This window comes from Anser cygnoides, chromosome 1 (assembly GCF_040182565.1).
Source record: "Anser cygnoides isolate HZ-2024a breed goose chromosome 1, Taihu_goose_T2T_genome, whole genome shotgun sequence".
Classification (NCBI taxonomy): domain Eukaryota; kingdom Metazoa; phylum Chordata; class Aves; order Anseriformes; family Anatidae; genus Anser; species Anser cygnoides.
This window is the reverse complement of record NC_089873.1, coordinates 126,584,483-126,604,874: the sequence shown is the minus strand read 5'-3', so window position 1 is coordinate 126,604,874 and position 20,392 is coordinate 126,584,483. Positions and strand designations below refer to the sequence as shown.

Genomic DNA, 20,392 nt, shown 5'->3' with positions numbered 1-20,392 from the left:
ATAAGTTCATATTCTGTTGTGCAAAGTTTGAATTCCTCATAAAGATGCATGCACATTACACCCATTCCTAACAACAGCAGAGGAAGATGTGCCAGGTTTGGGCACTCTCCAGCTCAGTTTGATAACGACAGAGTGACACCAAGGGTGCCTGTTCCATTGTACTGTTAACTCAGCACCTTATAGGTCTAAGTCAAAACAGCTTCCCAGCTGGCACGCATTCTGTGTGTCCCTCAGTGACCTGTCCTTACCAGAGGTATGTTTGTCCCATTGCCTAGTAAAGGAAGCTGGTGCTGGCTCTGAAGCTGTAGAAAAAGCAGTTCCCAGAGGAGGGTTGTGAGTCTGACACCACAGTGATGTTTGCGTTTGGAAAACGATCAAGAACTGCTGCTATAAAAAGCTTATTCTTTTAGCTCAGGTCTACTGAGCCTACTGCTGTCATTGTATAGCTTGAGAATGTCACTTTGCACTACAAATTATCAGCAGGCGGATTTGCTCTGGAATTCTTTTAAACGTCCAAAACACGTTTTTGTAGACCTGGAAGAGGATGGATTCCCCGGTATTCAAAGCAGCACCTCCAGGAAGCAGTGGAAGAAAGGAATGACCAGTTCCTACTCCTCCACTAGTCATTGTGCTGGGATAGCTGCTGCCTGCAAATGTGGCTAAACATGGTCTCCTCAGATTTAATTCAGCTTCCATGAACCAAAGAGACACAAACTCCTGATGACTTCAGCATGTTCACCTTCAATGTAATACTGTAGTCAACCAAATAGCTAAATGGTCATGCCAATTAATTACTCTGGCACTCATTTAAACCATCTGCCAGGGTAGCGAAAAAAACCCTCGGTGCAAATCACAAGTGGATCCTAATGACTCCTGAAGGCTGACGGTGTGCCTTCCCACATTAAAGACTGTTCTGTGTCAAGGAGTCATCAACTTGTGGTTACCAACAAGTCGCTGCAATTGGCTGGGCTGTTGTGGGAACTGAACTCATGTTTATTAGTTCAGAGATCTTAGCTGAGCAACCTAAAATCATTTAAATAAAAAAAGAAAAAAAAGATGGGGCCCCTTTTTGATAGATTTGAATGGTTTCCTGGGGGTTATGGCAAGAATTCAGCCAAGGACATTGTGATTTGCAAACTGAATCTTTCTGCTGATGTCAGCAATACCTACTGTGAGGGTGTAAGAGAACGCAGTATTATCTCTGCTGCTTCTTTCTCAGCAGTTGTGGTCAAAACGCAGTAAAAGAATTTGAGCCAAGGCTGAAAAGAAAGGTACTAGAAGTGTGAAGTTGCCCTTACCTGCCTCCTTTATATGCTTGTATACATCATCTGAGCCAGCGGAGGAGTACGGGATGTCATCGTGGGCTACAAAGTCAATCTGCCAGTGAACAGAAGAAGAATCACATGCCACCATCACTGAATCTTGGTTCAATGAGGGGTCGTTGTGGAGGACCAACTCTTTTCTTGACTTCAGCTGACTTGCTTTTGACATTCTCATCCTAAAGCCATCACCTAGAATATTGCACTAGATTTAGGGCTAAAACTACTATGTTCTGTGATCAGTTAGGAAAGTACAGAAAGCTTGTCTCCAGAAGCATTGTCATTAACACACTGCTCTGGCTTTTTCTGTGTGATATTCCGTAGAAAACCTAAGACAGCTGTATCTGCTTTTATTGTTACTGGAAGAGCTAAGTCAAGTGGCAAAGCCTTTACTTGCAAAACCATGGAGGCAGGATTATTGATTCTGTCTCCTTAGGGCTGTGCGTATATACCAGCCCACCAACAGCTGTCATGCTGTCCATTCATCACCCAGTGATGTGGACACTAATTCTAGTTAATTATGCTTTTGTTAAGACATGTACTGCAAGACAGTCAATAGCATGTACGAAATCATATTCTGCCTTTTAGAAGACACGCTGTATTTTTATGTATTACTGGCCAATTATTGCACCTGTTGACATTAACTGGAAATGTGCCTTTAATTCAGGACTTTAATAGGGCTTCAGTCATGACATGATAACTTTACTGATCTCCTCATGATCTCCTTTCCTGAATGTCAATTTATGGATGACCCTTTAGTGCTATTTTGCCATTCAGAAACCATCCCAGCATTCCGAGAAATCACCCCAGCACACTGAGAAAAAAATGGCAAGAGAAATACAGCTTTTTCTGACAAAGGCTAAGGCAAGCAATGCAGCTTACCTAATTTCAGTGACTGGAGTTAACTGAATTAAATAATCAGCTGATACACGTTCACAGGCTTGCTGTTATCTTCAACTGTCCGTCTATACAGGGGAGGGAGGGATCAGGGGAGGAACATACCTTATGTTTTTCAAGAAACTCTGGTGTCAGCGTCCAGGGTGCATCTCTGATGACCTCATCCACATAGCGACAATGCCTGAGGGCTTCGTATCTCTCAGTTTCATTCATCACAGTGAAGCCTTTGAACTTATGAGTTAAATCATCACTGCAAACTAAAATATGGAAGTATCAACAAAATGGCTCCACCCGCAGTAGAAATTGCTTGACCAGCCATTTATTATTTCCTGATAATTCCATTAAGCACTTGGTTATTACAATTTTAGGGAGCTCCAGGGCATCTAAGAGTTCTGCTCAGAGTTGGCAGGTACAACCATATATTTATGAGAGATCCTTCCCTTCTAGAACTGCAGTCAGAGCCTGAGTGAGATACTGTAGCACATCTCAGGTGGTACTGTACATGCACGTTGAGGCAAGTGAATCCCACTACAAGGGGGGATTTTGGACAATGTTTTAAAAATAAACAGAAAGTGCAGTGTCAGCAATCACACAGTGCTGACAAACCTCATGTACCACAAAATGGTTGAGGCAGGAAGGTACCAGGACATCACATAATCCAAACCCCTCCTCAGAGCTGGGTCAACTACAACAGGTTTCTCAGGGCTACGTCCCAGAGACGGAGACCCCACAGCATTTCTGGGTGTCCTGTTGCAGAGTTCAACCACCTTCACAGTACAAATGTTCGTTCTTACATAAGCAAAGTTCTAAATGATTAATTTGCCAACACAGCTCTAGATCACAGCAGAAAAGTTTCTCACTAAATAAACACTGATAGAAAATAAGCCATGGCAGTTTTTACAGGAATCTGTCTCTGAATTTAGCTTTGAGTTCAGCAGATTTCATAGAAAGAGAAGTAAGGCTTGTGCCATGATCAAATGGGAAACTGCAGAAGGAAACCTCGTGGAAAGGACTTGAAGAAGCTATGTGCTCTAGTGAAAAGAACAGAGTTAAAAGCCCAGGAATCCTGCATCTTTAACTCTGGATGTACCAATACCATATCACATATTGCTTTTAAATTGAGGGGGAGGCAACGTCCATGTTACTGGGGGACTATAAAAGCTGGCTATTATCCTTCTACACACATAATGTTGCAGGAGAGGCAGTGGCCTGTCCCTGTAGCTGTAACTCTGTCTGGCATTACAGCTACAATAACCATCTGATGCCACGTGGAATAGTTTGATACCATCACCACAGGTCAAAACCATGCCTTTGGGTCTTGCTTTTCTGCGACACCTGGACAAACAGTAAACGTACTTGACAAATGATAAATGCAACATTATTAGTGCTGCAGGAAAGTGTGATAGCAGCCCTGTAGCTGCTGCTTCTTTCTAATTTGAAAATATCAGCCTATCAGACAAGGCTCTGACAAAGACACAGCCTTTTTTGAGATCTAAAATGGATGTTCTTGCTGTGATGGTAATGAAGGGCCTTTAAAGTAGGAAAAATGTAGGAGGGTTTAGATAGCCCTGGAGTTTGTGCAAAATTCAAAGTCAGGTAATAATATATATGTATTTCAGCTAGCTAAATGCTACTCTATCCTATTATGTCATTTTTGATGCCTGCTGACAAGAAATTTAATGGAGATCAAAGCATTTGCAGTAGAAACATCCCTTCTGAGATTGTATTTATATTTCTTTACAGACTTTATATCATCTTAAAGCTACCCTCCTCTGGAAGAAAGGGTCTACTAAAATTATTGCAAAATAGTAATTTTAGCTTGTATTCTGTAGAAAGGTTTGATTTCAATTTTTGATTACTATTTTTTCATGTACAGTGCAGACACAATATGTCTGTATTTCCTTTTGATTCTGTCATCCTGCTCTAATGACTGATTTGAGAAGCTATAAATATCTTTAAAAAAAAAAACACAACTTAGCTCCAAATAATTATTTTCACAATAAGAAATAAAAGGGATTGGTTGTGGTGCCAACCAACACATATGAGACCAGTGCTTTTGCAGCACAAATTGTATGTGGGTGTGGAAAAGTGCCCATTTTATAAACATGCTAAGATACAGTGCATTGCTGGGAAAAGGTATTGATGAGTGCTGGCTGCTTTGTCCTTCACTCCAAAAATAAAGGGCAAAGTGGAGCTATGCCACAAAATTCAAAGGAGCTAGACTTTTGCCCCAGAGCTCCTTCCCAGATCCATGACACCATGACTCCACTCCTCTCCTTTTAAAAAACAAGAACAAAATCTACATAATTATCATTTTTTAAGCCTCATTCTTTTGCACCTCTACATGCTGCTTCTGCAAGATACCTGGCTCCGGAGAGAAACATGAGTCCTAAATTTTTCCTTCATAACAAAGGGAATATTGTTTCCCTTCCAGAAAGCTCCATTTGAATTGCCACCATTTGTAAACTTAACAGTAAAATGTAAGATTGTGTATATATGGAGATTTTGCCTTTCTTCTGTGTTACGTCTTTTTTGCCCTCCTTTTAACTGATTTGGGACAAAGATACAAAATCATTTATTTATAAAGTGTCTGAAGGTTGCATTCACATTCTCTTTATCATCATTTCTGTAAGCATTTGAGCAGCAGCTGAACGTTGCTGTGCAATGTTTATGAGAGACATATCTCAAACCCAAAGGTGCAGGGAAATTGGAACTGAAACGCACGTTCATGAGGCCTCACGAGAGCAGCGTGTGCACAGCCAGCTAAGCAGGAAACAGTCACTCTCCCTGCAGTGACTTCTCTGGCATATACCAACTGCTGAGCATCTGTTAGCAAGCCGCACAGCAAAAAAGAGGATAGTTGTGGAAAAAAAAATATGAAAAGAAAGTAACCTGCCCGGGGACACTTGTGAGCTGAAAAATATGTTCAAATCATAACCTACATTTCAGTCTCCAATGATAATGGTCTGAGTTTAGCTTCTCTGCTGATGTTGAAGGTTGGGCCTGCAGACACAGTACTGACCCAGCAGCCAGGGGACGTGGGCTGTGTCTGACTGGCAGAAGGACTGAAGAGCCAGAAATAAATGAGTGGTTGATCTCATTCACTCATCTCCATCTTTGAACAATTTTGAGAGAATAACTGAAAAAGGTAAATTATTCATATGGAGCTATTCTAAGCTCAGAGTCATGCAGGCACCTGCTTTAACTAGAATGGGAATTGTGCCTGTGCTGCTGAGGGCAGAATTTGACTTTTACTTTAATTGATTCAATTATAAGACATAAGTCAAGGCAAATCACCTATAGAAAGCCCCCAGAGTGAAAGTAGCATTCAAAGTCATAGTGTATAAACAGCCGGGGGTGAGAGCACAGCAATAACGCTTACGCTGAAGCACAGAAGCAAAACTCCAGCACAAGAAATAACTCTGATCTTACCTCCTACTAATAAGTAGCTATTTGGGAATAGAGTTTTGGCTTGCATAAGAGCTCTAGCATGGCCAGAGTGGAAGAGGTCAAATATCCCATCTGCATACACTCTGACAGGTCTGTCAACTGTGAAGAAAGAAACACAACAGTGATTTTCCAGACCCAAAACAAGTTGCACTTAATTCTACTGGACAGGTTTTTGTTCCCAGATAAGATCATTGTGGAGATTTACCCCCGTTCTGATATTCAAAATACACCGTGGGTGAACTTGCAGTGTTTTATACTGCTTATAACTTCTCCTTCTCTGTACTCTCTGCTGTTTTCTCTCAGACTTAGCCTATTTATTATCATCGATCATCCCTGTATTTTAATTTAGAGAAAATGTCATCTTCCTGTCTCATTCAGAGTTCCACCATATGTCTTGTTCTTTTCCCTCTGCTTTTCTAGTTAGTTCTGCCTTCTGGATTTTTTGAAAATTTTCCTTAATTTTTTTTCCTATCACCTCACTTTTTCTCCACTCTGGTCTGTGTCTTTCTTTTTTCCACAGCTTCCACATAAACACCTCATTACCCTTTTTTAATACTTCCCCCAAGATCTTTTCTTCTCATCAATGAGTCTATCTTTTTTTTTTTTTACCATCCACCTGCTGTCACCCTTGTAACTCCTTCTTTCTATATGAAATTTTCAGCAACAGTCTTCAGACAGAAAAGGTAAAACTTGGTTTACCAAATGACAGACCTGACAACAGTGTGGTGGGTTTATGTGGCAAGGTTTTCGTAGTGGAGATTGCAGGGGTGGCCTCTGCGAGAAGAAACCAAAAACTGCTCCATGTCAGATAAGGGCCAGTTTCAGCCAGCTCCAAAAGGATCCACTGCTGGCCAGAGCAGAGCCAATAACCGATGTTGTTTGCACCTCTGTGAGAGTAGATTCAAGAAAAGGGAAAAAAACTGCTGTGCAACAGCAGCTGGGAGAGAGAAAAATGAGGAACAGCCCTGCAGACCCCAAGGTCAGTGCAGCAGGAGGGCAGGAGGTGCTCCAGGCAGGCAGCAGCAGTTCCCCTGCGGCCTGTGGAGAGGCCCCTGGTGGAGCAGGCTGTCCCCCTGCAGCCCATGGGTCCCACACGGAGCAGATCTCCACGCTGCAGCCCGTGGAGGAGCCCACGTGGAGCAGGTGGATGTGGCCTGGAGGAGGCTGCGGCCCATGGAGAGCCCCCGCAGGAGCAGGCCCCGGGCCGGAGCTGCAGCCCGTGGAGAGGAGCCCACGCAGGAGCAGGGGGTCTGGGGGGAGCTGCCACCCGTAGGGGACCCTGCTGGAGCAGTTTGCTCCTGGGAGGATGGATGGACCCCGTGGTACGGAGCCGTGTGGGAGCAGTTCTTGAAGAGCTGCTGCCTGTGGGCAGCCCCCGCAGGCTCAGTTCAGGCAGGACGGCATCCCGTGGGAGGGACCCCATGGGGAGCAGGGGCAGAGTGACCGTGAGGGAGCAGCAGAGACAACGTGTTAGGGACTGACCGCAGCCCCCATTCCCCGTTCCCTTACATTGTTCAGGGAGATGACGTAGAACAGGGTGGATAGATAGAAGGTGTTTTTAATTTGCTTTTAGTTTCTCACTGCTCTAACTTGTTAGTAATAGTTAATAAATTTTACTGATCTCCTTATGCTGAGTCTGTTTTGCCTGTTATGGTAAATGGTGGGTGCTCTCCCTGTCCTTATCTCAACCCTTGAGCCTTCTTCATCATATTTTCTCCCCCTTTTCCTTTGAGGAGCGGGAGTGAGAGAGCAGTCATGGTGGAGCTCGGCTGCTCACCTGAGTAAAACCACCACACAGTGCCACAGAATAGCCACCTCCAAGCAAAAGGACAGCAGAGATGATAACAACAAAGATCCAACATTCATGGACTGTACTTTATGTATTCGGGACTTTCTGTGAAATCATTCTGTTCCCCAAGCCCAATCACAGACATAAGTCTGGCAAAAATGTCCAGATAGAGTTCAGAAATTGGACATGGTTTCTTTGCAAAGGACAAATGGCCTTTAAGGCCACTTAAGGTCTGATGTGGTCAACAAGAACATCAGTGAAAGAAGACATGTTCCGGCATACATAGGCAGCATGTGAAGAATCCCAAAAGTAGCCATTAATCAACACAATTTTCAGACTGTCTGGAGTCGGCTGGCAAGCCTTCCTTTTGACCAACATGCAGACATCCATGAAAACATCAAACTCTAACTTGAAACATTTTCCCTTGTTGTTTCTCCGGCGGAAGACAATGGTCCTCTAGTTACTTGTTCCTTCCCCATTAGCTGATAGCACCAGATACCAGGCTGGCCTTTCTGCTTCCAAATGGAAGGCAAAAGCGAGTATTGATACACAGCTGCAAGGGAGAGCCTGTGCTTTGGGAGTGCCCATGGTCCTGCTGATGTAGCTCTCTACACATACCTGGTGTTCCCAGGCGGGCTTGTGCAATGGTTAGCTTCTCGTGGGGTGCTCGGCACTGACAGCTTGTTTCATCTGCAAATGGGGCAGGTGCCGTCAGAGTCTAGAAGGGGGGAAAACACAAAGTCAATTTGTTTTTCCATTGAGTAGTTAAAAAAGCACCATTTAACTGTGCTCTAACCAGGCTTAATGCTGGTTTGTTCGCTGGGGACTTTTGCTTTTTGGTCACCCTTCAGCATATACAATTCACACAATGTGAAAAGATGAGGAAAATAAGGCTTTCTAAATACAACCTAATTCATTGCCTGTGTTGAGAAGCTCAAGCATTGTGAAGTGAGTGCAGGTACATAATTTCTCTGTTTGCAGGACAAAGTCAGGTCTGATTTTTTGTTTTTGTCAGAGCAGCTTAATCCTTGCTTTGGTCTCAACAAGTCCAAAGGCCCAAAATGCAAGATGTATCCTCCTATGTGTAAATTATAGCTGGAAAAACTAATTGGGATTTAGAATGCTACAAATGGGCTATCTCCTCACAAGCACCAGTTCCTTCCACGGACAAAACATCAGTACAGATGACTGGGACCACAAGCCGTTTTAATGTGTTTTTAATCAGAACTTTAGACAATTTTGAGGAGCCATTCAAAATAAAGCCAAGACCGCAACCAGAAGTCCCACCTAGCTAAAGCAAACTGAGCTGCAATTCCTTTCTCTACTCTGACGTGTACTGTAACAGTACTAAAATGCTCTGCGATCAGAGCACCATGAGGGTCCTGGCTCTGAAGAGCTTATAACCTAAAGATATTACAGAGAGAATGAGGACGTGTGAAGAATGACGTGGTATTATCTGTCAGGAAACCTGACTACAGGCATTGGTTATTCTGCCCATACCTCTGTAGGAAGTTATCAGCAATAAGAATCTCAGATATTTATTATCTGCCATATGGTCTGATATGAAAAAAATGCTTCTCCTGCTCTAGGCTTGAAATCTTTATGGAATCGTAGAAACAGCAAGATATCATTAGCTGAGATTTGGGTTGTTTTGTTTTTGTGAAATGAGTCGGTGGTTAAGACAAGCCAAGGGAAATATTTAACTTACTTTGCCTCCACCATGATACAGCTGGGACCTCATGACCTTGAACCAGTTGTTTGGCTTGGTTTTGACAGTCACCATTTATACAATGCACATTTATCATTATCAGTTTGTGCACCCATGGTTGACAGTAACAGAATCTCTTCCCTTGTATTTACACTTCTTCAGCTTTTAGACACTGAACACTTGATCACTGAGCATTTATTTTCCTTAGCATCGCTTTACCCCAAAGACATGTATTGCCTAATTGCTGCTGACCTCTGGGTTCACTGACTTGTTGCATGTAAAGCTCAGAGAACAGTATTAAAACAACAGCAAAAAGTGAGCTCTAAGATTCACTTTCAGCTCTTTCTGCTTTGGAATTTCCTATTCAACTTGTTTCCCAAAAGCACTCAACCTTTATATATATTTCTTTTTTTTTTCTCTTCCATTTTTCCTTCCTTTTTTTGCAAGCTCAAGTGCTACAGGAAATCATCCAAGGTAACTTTAATACATTAGTGCTGAAAATCACAGCTTCTCCACACAGACAAGGCTAAAATTGAGACTCTATGGCAAACTCCACATTTCTGCTTGGGCTTCACGGAAGGGAACTGTTCGGCTGGCCACCCACGTAGCACAGCGTAGAGCATTACACATAATCATACAGTGTGAGCTCCTTTCTTTATTTCCTAAATACTGTCTTTTTGCTTCTGTCTTTGTGATCCCTGAGTGCTAACCTGTCTTTTTATCTCCAAGCAAGGTCAGGTTACACAACAGCCCGTACAGCCTGGTTCACGCTGGGATAAAGAGGAAGGCAGAAATGTTAAAACAATAATGGCTACGGTCTGAGGCCTGCAACTGGTAATCAGATCCTAGCTTGGTAGAGGCCGTTGCCTTGGAGATTATTTGAAGAAAATAGGCCTGGTTCGCAGCAAGATTTTTCTTTTTCTAGGCAAACACTGTAGTGCTTTTTGTCCATGTAAACGCCTGTGCAACACCAAGATTTTTCTTGTGGTCCCCACTAAATGGAGAACAACCACTATTAGCTTCCCTTCAATCCAGTTTTTGTAAACACTCATCATTAACGCTCACTTTACAGCCAAGGGCTTAGAACCAGACTTGTCAATATTTCCATTACTCTCTGACCTCTCAGTCATTGGATATTAAAACGCATTAAATACAGTAAATTAAAATCAGCCAAGTTCCGTCAAAGAGAGAATATGTAGACAGAGAAATACATAAATATGTTGTGCTGACAGATCAAGTGAAATACAGCAATAGCTCCCAAGTGGTACATCCAATACTATTTCATTTTCCCTGGCCCAGAAAAGATGCCGCAGAGCTTAACAAAAATGTCTGATGAGTAAAATATTACAAGACCATTTGGTTTGTCTACCAGAGCATAAGACAAAATATTTCAAGAAATATTCAAAACCCAGAAATAATTTATCAAACGTCTTTCTGTTTTGATAGAATTAGTCATATTCTTTCCAGTTTCTTGTAATAACTGGAATTGGGTGAAGAGAGCAAGTAATCCATATAACAGCCTTTTCATTTTGGTTAATCCATTAAAGTACCTTTAGAAGTTTGCTATAGTTCTGCCAATAATCAGATGGTTAGACAAAGACTTCGTGAAAATGTACTTCTGTCTTCATCTGACAGACTTTTCCCTTCATCTGTGCCTTTATTATTTTCTGGGCACTTACATTTTGTGATTAGCCAAGCAAGCCAAATCACCCTTGCATTTTGGACCAAAGTAGGCTTCTGAGATCTGCATCATCCTGTAGCATGATTCTGTGATGCAAGGTGTTCTACAGCTTCAGTGTGAGTTCAGTGATGAATTATCTCATTTTGTTTGCTCAGCACCTGCCTCTTGCTTGTATTATTTGATATTCTTGCACTGGAAGCTTCAGTAAATTCTTCCACAGTCACCTACTCCCCATCTCTCACAATTTCACAGTCCTCTCTCTTTTCTCCCCTTGGTCACTTTTTTCCAGGCTGAAGAACGCCTCGGAGCTTCACCTGCACACAGTGATGTCTTTGCATTCCTCAAATACATGAGACAGTAAGAGCAGAGTGCAGCGTGGTAGGCAGCACTCCCCAGCTGAGCTGGTTCTGTGGCCAGGACACTTTAGAAAGAAATCCTATATAACGGATGGAAGTAGCTCATTTTCAGGTGTATCTTGATGCTGCCTTTTTATTATCCCTTCTCACAGCCTCTCAGGCTACTGTAACCATTTAACTTAGCTGCAATTCAGCAATATAAATATTAAAAGCTTATGTTCCCAAAGGATTTAAAAGAAAGTGGTAGGTGTTTTGTAGATGAACAGGAGTCAAACCACTGAAATGACATGTAAAAAGCATGAGCACCTTCACACCTTCTTTAGTTTGCAGTCTGTAATAGGAATAACTAGTTGTGTTAGTTTGTTTTCTGTGTTTCTTGTTTTTTTCTTCTTTTTACACAGCAACAAGGAAGACAGAAATACTTTTGAAAAGGGGCAAACATAGACCTATCTACACAATATTGCGTCCGCCATTATAATTCTGCCTGCAGAGTAATTGCATGCGACGTGCTAATAGAAGGAGCTACTTTATTTATTTGATTAAGACAGCTACACTAACTTGTTCACCACATAACAAACAGGTAAAAACGTCATTCTCTTGATGGAGAGAACAGCTATACGTCATCAAAGATTTTGCCAGTAACACTTCAGACGTTGAACCAATACAACTATCCAGGTGAAACTTTGTAGAGCTGGGCTTTGTAGGGCCTGTGCTTATAAAAAAAATTAAACTGGCAGGCAAATGCTGTGGGAGGTATGATGCTGTAATCTCCTTTCATCTCAGAGGCAGTATTTAAAACAGATAACTGATTTCACTGGAACAAATCACGTGGGGAAGATCTACTCATATGAGGAAAGATTATTTTGGGAACCTGCTCCTGATGTTGGCAAACAGTAATTACAGAGCAGGAAACGCTGACATCAGTTTTAAGGAACATTTGTTAAAAGCAAAACGCTACTGAAACTCTTTAAAAGGAACTAAAAATGCCTGCTGCATTTCTGAAGCACGAACGCCCTTTGCAAGTGGAAACACTATCTGAAGGACTACCCAGGTCTTCTCTTAGAGGTTCAGGGAGTGAACAGTATGAGAAATGAAAATCCCGTTGTCTGATGGATTTGTGACCTTCAGTAACTTTGGCCCAAACAGGTAAATTTATGAGCAAGGAAGTTGTAATTGAATGTTATCAGTGGGTCCCTCAAGGTAAACTTTTCACAAATGAACAGTTCCAGTATGAACGCATGAAACAGAAGAAAACCTAGCTTGTTCTCCAACAGTTCTGCTGACTCAGAGAGGTGGATGTAACAAAAAATAGAGCAAATTAACCTAACAAGAATAAGAACTTAAAAAAAATAATAAATCTGTTTGCAAGCATTCCAAATTGCCTTATTCCCAGTTGCTTTTTCTGGGCTTTACCTTCAATCAAATATACTTTGCTTGTCATTAGTATTAAGTCGGTAATGAATAAATGCAACATGCAATTAGAAATTTAAGGTACAATAGCAGGAAAAAAGCTTCCACTGCCTTCTCAAGAAGCACATTGATGTAAATATGTTTCACAGAACATAAAACTAGAACAACTACTATATAATCCAGTCTAATCTTTGCAAAAGGCCAGAGAGATTCAAGACAAGACTCCTGCATGGCAGCTGCAACTTCTGACTGAACTGGAGCATGCTTTTTAGAAAACAAAATCCCTCACAGAGGTGGGATGGGTCCCGAGTCAAGCACAACTCACATGAATGAAGCACCTCCACTGACCTCTGCAATTTGCAAACCCATCCTCACTGCCCTGGCACGACTGGACAGAGCACTGCACACAAGGGACCTGGGCACGACTCACCAAAAGAGCTGAAGTTACAGCAGCAAGCAGTCTGTGAGCCCACACCCTACTGCCCTGCTTGCAGGATACCCATCCAGGCTGCCAGCTGCCCCAGCCCTGAGGAGGGACGTACAGTACCGCAGCCCACGGAAGCACGCGGCTCCTTCAGCAGGGCGCTGCTTACCGCGCTGCAGTCTGCAGAGGCCATCGCAAAATGAGGACGCTGCAACTGGGCTGCAGAACCAAACTCAGTGGATTTGCACTTAAAAGCTGAATGGCAGGTGCTTGCTGGCCCATGATTAACGCTGAGAGTTGGCAGTGGACAACAGACCCAAAGTGTGTAAGCACTGCTCCGATGCCACTCTGTGTTTTATTGACTGATCCAGAAAATGGAGATAATGTCAGCTGTTATTTTGTTTTCATTTCTAATAACTGTTTCTTTTTGCTCCTACGTTAGTGTATATACCTGATATATGCCTAGAAGGCACACATAAAACTTCAGGTTTAATACAGGCAAGGCTTAATCTCCTGAAATCACTCAAGCTATAGTTGAGATATTGGGAGAACTTGGCCCAATTTCAATCTCTGCTTGCGCTTCTACTAAAGATACTTAACGTCTATCAATTATTTCAAGTCAGATGTAGGGTAGCTTTTTTATATAAATCACTACTCAAAATAGAGCTATGTTGGGAAAAAAAAAAAAAAAAGACTAAAAGAGTTTTCCCCCAGCACATGAGGCAAGTATTCTCTGCAGTTCCCCAGCTGGAACACAAAAGCACCCTGGGATGAGCTATTTTCCTGCAGGAAGTGCAGTGCACTTCTGTAACAGATCTCTGATTTATCCCGTGCCTTTCACAAGAGCTTTTCCACTGTAAGCCTTCTGTCTCTGTTTGTGTAGGGAAGGAAGGCAGATTACCTGGGAACAAATGTGTAAGTGCACAGTTCCAGTTGCACTGAGTACAGGACTCTAAATGTGGGATTATACACTACACGTAATTCTTGTATCTGCAGCATTGGCTTTCTTCTTACATTTCTCATATATGTTATAATTTTGAATACACCCTGGGGGAGAGAACAGAGAGAAACTATTCACATTGGTTTTCTACTTATTTTTAAAGATATGATACAAACCTTCACAGTAGAGACAACAGCACAGTTTAAGAACTTGGTAACATTCTCCTAATAAAGCTGCTTCTAAAATAGTATCAGCGATGTATTTGCAAGCAAGGAATACAATGCACAGAGTGTAATGTTTGCTCCCTGTGTTTACAGGTCATCTGTGAATCCTGCAAAAAAGTTTATCTGTAAGTTTGTGATCTGACCAATACAGTTTGCAATGTATTTTTGCAGAGACTATGGCATTTTGGAGTGTATACTGATGACACGTTTTCTGATGCAGCAAAGGCAAATCGCAGCAGATTTCTGGTGCCTACAGGCCATTTTTTAAGTTATTTTTTAAGCGTGGCAAAGATTGCTACGTGTTCCCAAGTGCAAACCATATTGGACATTTTTAAGAGTTTGTGCTTTTGTGTAATAGCCAACATTTACGAAAAGTTAAATTTTCCAGAGCAGAAACCAAACTTGTAAAGGAAATAAAAGATATTTGGGCAAATAAAGTCATTCTGGGTTCCTCAAATGTCAGGCTTTTTACTTATATATTTATGCTTAGTTCCAATTTGAAGTGAACAGATGGCAGACCCCCTAAGAATTAACATCAGATGAGAGAGAACAGACACATGGGACACTTTTGTAACCACAATAAAAGCCCCTAAATTTGGCATTAGCTCCTCTGGCTAAAATTGCATATATCTGTTAGTCATACATGAAACACAAATATGAAGATATATGGCTCATGGAAGTACAATATCTGAAATAATTCTAAAGGACGCATCAGACCCTCTCAAAACACTGTTTGCAAATAAGAACGAGGTGAGGCATCCAGGGATGAAAATATAAAAAGCCCAGGTATGCAGGTTTTACTTGCGATTATTTCAAATGTTGTGCTTAACATTTCATTGCTTAACAGCAGCAATAAGAAAACTGTCTACGGGAGTCTAATGTCACCTTCATTTCACTGTCATTTCTTCTAAAAATGATAAAGAAATAGGTAAAGCAGCTAATACCTAAAATGACATGAAAGCTGTGATCTTCAAGTGTTCCTGAGTCTCATTCTCCAAATTACTGCAGATATAGTGGCTCCAAGGCATCTGGTGCCTAAGTCCTATCGAATCATAAAAGCGTGTAGCCTCTGAACCTCAAGACAAGGCAGCAGAAGTAAGCCTGGGCTCGGGAGCAGTTGCTGGGATTGCCAGGGTGAACCTCAAATAGCCCCGATGCTTACAGTGCCTTGGCAGAACACGTTTTATCTGCCATATGGATAGCTCCTGAGTCTCCAGCTAGTCCCTCTGCCTTCACAACGGTGATGTTAGGCAGAAAAACCCAGCGCGGTACTTCCACACAGGGCAAACAGGCGAACAGGACCCGGCTGCAGCTCGAGCCCAGTGCCAACAGCCTTGCTACGGCAGTGCGGACGTCACGTAGCCGTGACCTTGGGAACAGCCTGGTGCTCCCGGGACCCCACTGCCAAGGGAAGGGCAGACACAGCAGAGAACACCCACCAGCTTCTTTCAGTCACCTGGCGGACTGACCCTAAAGTACTGTTCCCAGCTGCTTGATTCCTTCCCGGCCCTGCACCCACCAACATCCCAGCAGGCACAGCCACCCGCCTGCCTATGCCCTCTCCTCCCCTGTAGTTCCCTTTGGCTAATTCAGGTGCTTTTTGTGCCTAACTTCCCCTGCACGTTGCAGAAAGGCCTTTATTCCTCATTAGGGCGTAATCTCACATCAGACTAAAGCACAACGAGCTAGGTACTGCCATGGAAACATTCATTTCAGTGTACTTCATTCCCTTAACTGACCTAACCCTAAGGGCGTCAGCCAATTTTGAAAATATTACATTGGCACTCAGGTCCCAGCCATCCTTTTCCAGATGTTCTCACTGAGGCCTAGGTTGGATGACAGAGACATGAAATATGAGGAAAAGAAGCTCTCCGTATGTTGAAGGGAAGGATGAGGCCAACCAGTAGTTTTGAGGTTTGTTTTCAGGTAAGTTTCGATGTGTATTCGTTTTTGCTTTATTTGCAGCACTGTACTTATAAATTGCCATTGTTCCTTTTTGTGAAAGACACTATCTGGAATAGTCTTGCTGAACAAAGTGGGGTGTTGAAATGCCTGTTTCTTTATTGCAGGTTGAGGATTAGCAATTCTCAAGGTGCACACTGACCCTTCAGCGAGCTGCCCACATGGAGTTTCTTGTGTGACCAAAGTCAAACTCTTGACCCCAAGGGACTTGCCTTTTTCTTTTCAGAGGGCTTTATACTTCCTCTCCTGTATTTCCTCCTTTGGTATCTCTGCCATCCACTTAGACTAAGGGCACGCCTCACTTACGGGCCTTTTCGGTATAGGTAGACACAGGCAAACCTTAAAGGGGATTCCCACACCGAGATCTGGAGCCCACCAGTGGTCTGCAACCCTTAAAGTTACGTGGGGGCAACTGCCATATCTTGAATGCATGTCACAATATGACCAGGAGCAATGTTTATCCATTTAAAACAATGAAGGCCCCTGCGACCAAACCACGGATATCCCAGTGGCTAAGCAGGAGAAGCAATGCTCATTTAAAAAAAAAGAAAAAAAGTGATTGGACAGTGATAGATTGAAAAGTGGCCTAACCCAGCAGTTTGGTCCAGACGAGAAATGGGTAAGTGCAGAACTATACAAACCAGGCCTGGTGAAATGCTGTTTGTTTTTTCTCTTGACCACAAATCTATTCAAATCACCATTAGGGACAAAGCTGGAGGCTCTAGTTGATTTGTTTCTCTGTGGTGCACTACGACTAGGATACATAGGTCACTCTACGAGAGATTTTTCTGGCATCCGAATACATGGAAGTTGAGAGCATAAAGAAGGCAAAGACTAAGTGAAAGGTGGATCAGGGGAACTGACTGAAGCAAGAATGCTCATTAATGCTCTAGTCAGTTAAGAAAACCCAAAGAGTGTCTTGGGAAAAAATTAATGGCAATTTATATCACAACAGTACTACACACCGGAAAACATCAGCTTTCAATACACATTGAAACTTACCTGAGATTTGCCTTCAATGTGCCCTGTTTTCCTGCTCATTGAAGGATACAGGGGTTTTCCTTGGTCCTACTATGACACTTCCTGCCAAGCTAGCAGACTCCATAGCCTAAAATCAGAGGACCTAGTGACAGATATCCATTAAAAATATTCAGAGTTTGAAGGCTTTAAATAAATAATTCATTTTTCAATGAACAGGACAACAACAACTGTTGCAAAAAAACAACTAATCCCCTTTCGATCTTTTAAAATCTGGGCTCGTTCTTAAGTTTAATATCCTCTTTTAACACAAGGAGCTTCCTAAATACAAGCATATGCTAAGAACTTTAAGGCCCAGATAATTCATTTTAGAGCCGTATAATAACCAAAGAGAAGCATCAAAAAGTCCTCTGTAAACGCCACACTGGTATCGTCCTGAGGTACCATCCTGTGGTCCAGCAGAACAGGATGATACTAAAACGTTAACCGAGATATATACCGCTTTCAGATGTACGGATGAAGTACGTGACTTGTCCAGTGATCCACCACTGAGCATGCTGACGTCAAAGGATCGGGATCAGAAAATGTACTGAAAATATTTAAAAGCATCTGATAGGAGCTTAAAACCCCCACTACCACTCAACATCTGCGGAGTTGTGATTAGCTTTTCAGGACACCAGCTCTGAATTCTTCCCACTTGAGACACGGCTTTGTTAAGGGGAACTTGACTGCACTTGTCTGTAACATTCCTTACACCCTAACCAAGTGAGGCAGATCCCATTAAACTTCTTTTTTTCTTTTTTTTTTTTTTTCATTTTTTTCCTGAAGACAATGTAGATGTGCTGGCTGACAAAATACCACTTCATAAGGACACTTTTTCCATAAATCTTTGTTCAGCTAAATGTCTCCACTGCCTGTTATTAATTTACTGGTACCTGTGAAGATCTAAAACACCGTAATGAATCCCTGCTTTACTCGTGTACTCCAGCTGTCACCTTAATTTCCACAGAAATTATACTGGAATAGGTGACACTGTAAATACTGGCATCATATTGTCACTTCTTTCTTTAAGATCTTTTAAAATGTCAGACTGCACGGAGTAATGTATTCAGACGGGTTGTTACACCTGAGCTTTGACAGAGAAATCCTAGCGTGTGCGAACACCCTGCAGGAACGGCACGTGAGCTCAGCTTCCCCACTAGAAAGCTCCAAAAGCATCCCTTGAACAAATTAGAGAGTTTTCTTTTAAAGTTCATTCTAATTATACCACCAGCAAGCAGAAAACGTCAATTTAGGTCAACTCCAACGAGCGTTGCTATTCCTCGTCACATTAAATGTCTCGACTACCGCGCTGAGCTTAATTACTGAAGTCTGGTTTTTAAGCACGCGTTAATTAGGACCGTGACAGAACCCGGGAGCTCGGTGAGCTGATTCCCCGTGCCCAAACTGTTGCATCAGTCGCAGACCTCCACACCTCGGTACGCCTGCGGGTCTGGGCGCTGCGTGCAGGCATGGCTCCTGCCACCTCTACCAAGGGGCGTGCGACGGCAGGGCGAGGAGCGACAGCTCCTGACGGGAGCGACACAAGGCTTCGGGGAAAAGCCAGAAGACGCACGGGTTGTGCTGGGTCAGCGCACGGGAGGTAGGAGGCTCTGACCCCTCGGGGAGTCAAAATCCCTTGGGGTCCCAGCACAGGGCCGGCGGGGCTGGGGCCTCAGCGGGCTCCCCTGCCAGCAGGGCTACAGCACAGCGAGGGCAGCCTTAAAATAAGAGGGGGGAACTGGACTGGACTGAACTGAACTAACCTTCCCTTCCCTTCCCTTCCCTTCCCCTTCCCCTTCCCCTCCGTTCCCTTCCTCTTCCCCTTCCCCTTCCCCTTCCCCTCCCCCTCCCTATCCCTTCCCCTTTCCTTCCCCTTTCCTTCCCCTTCTCCTTCTCCTTCCCCTCCCTCTCCCTTCCCATCCCCGTCCCCCTCCCGTTCCCCCCCGGCCCCCCGCACTCACCAGGCGCGGCTGGGGGCAGGTGTGCTCCAGCTCCTCCATGGCCCCTCCTCGCCGCTCATCACCGGGGGATTTCGGGAGGCCGGGCTCTGACTCAGCACCGGCGGCGAGCACTGGCATGGCCGGCGGCGGCCCCCCCCCGCCCCTCTCCTCTCCTCCCCCCCCCCGCCCGGTCCCGCTCAGGCCGTCACGCGGGTGCCCGCCCCGGGGGGGGTCTCCCCGGGAGCCGCCCGCGCGTCGCCATGGCAACCGGGCGTCTCCCCCTCCCTCCCTCCCTCGTTCCCCGCCCGGCCTAGCGGCGCGCCGCGCTCATTTGCATGCGGCCTCCTGATTGGCTGGCTGCCGCCGCCACCGCCCCGCGGCGCCACGGCGGGCGCCCGCTGGCCGGAGGGGAGGGGCCCATGCGAGGGGGGGAGCGGGGGCGGGGCGCGGCCGGGAGCGGGGGGGGGGCGGCGCGGCTTGTTGAAGTAAAAACAGAAATAGAGAACCCAAAACCGACAGAACGACCCCGAAAATAAAGGCGAGGCGAGCTAGGAGGAGCCGTTCCTCAGGGGGCGAGGCGCCCGGCCCCGGGTGCTGAACGGACAGCTCCCGGCTGTTAACGGCTGCGCGCGCGGCCCGCCCCCTGCTGCTCCGCCCCGAAACGGGGGGATCTGACCAAAACCTGGGACTCTGACCCAAAAATGAGTGTTCTGACCAGAACTGGGGGCTCTGACCCAAAAATGGGTGCTCTGGCCAAGGGGGGTGCCCTGACCCACAGGCGTGCTCTGACCCCAAAGTGGGTGCTCTGACCCCAAAGTGGGTGCTCTGACTACAGGGGTTGCCCTGACCAAAGGGGGTGCTCCACCCCAAAAGGGGATGCCCTGACCAAAAAGGGGGTGCTCTGACCCAAAAGGGGTGCCCTGACCGAAGGGGTACTCCGCCCCAAAAGGGGGTGCTCTGACCCAAAGCGGGTGCTCTGACCCAAAGCGGGTGCTCTGACCCAAAGCGGGTGCTCTAACTAAAGTGGGTGCTCTGACCCAAAGTGAGTGCTCGTTTCCTCAGGAAAAATATTTCAAGGAGTGTTACACTTTTAGGAGGACATTTGGGCAGAGCAGTGTCAGGACATGAGCAGAGGGACCTCACAAGTAGCCCTTCTACAAACCCAACCGCGTGTGGCAGCTCCCCGGCGACCAGTGCCAGGGCGCAGAGGGAGCGGGACGAGGTAGATGCCTGGCTGGGGTCAGTGCCCAGCCCTTCCTGACCTAGCGTGGG

General features: G+C 44.6%; 1 protein-coding gene across 8 annotated transcripts in view; it reads right to left on the bottom strand.

The window, feature by feature from the left end:
- PCYT1B (phosphate cytidylyltransferase 1B, choline) overlaps positions 1-19,344 on the bottom strand; it is a 32,120-nt gene extending 12,776 nt beyond the window's left edge. For 2 of the 8 annotated variants that reach the window (XR_010826025.1, XM_066980584.1), the window contains exons 1-5: positions 19,142-19,342; positions 8,074-8,173; positions 5,649-5,765; positions 2,322-2,473; positions 1,299-1,377 (exon numbers count right to left, since the gene is read on the bottom strand). Coding sequence is in view for 7 of the 8 variants with exons in the window: in XM_066980584.1 (XP_066836685.1) it covers positions 1,299-1,377; positions 2,322-2,473; positions 5,649-5,765; positions 8,074-8,173; positions 19,142-19,258 (565 nt within the window). In the remaining variant the exon portion in view is untranslated. Of the gene's footprint in view, positions 1-1,298; positions 1,378-2,321; positions 2,474-5,648; positions 5,766-8,073; positions 8,174-13,935; positions 14,082-17,162; positions 17,284-19,141 lie in introns of those variants that run through there. The other 6 variants (XM_066980622.1, XM_066980605.1, XM_066980613.1 and 3 more) reach the window with 6 other exon arrangements.
- Positions 19,345-20,392: the final 1,048 nt, after the last annotated feature.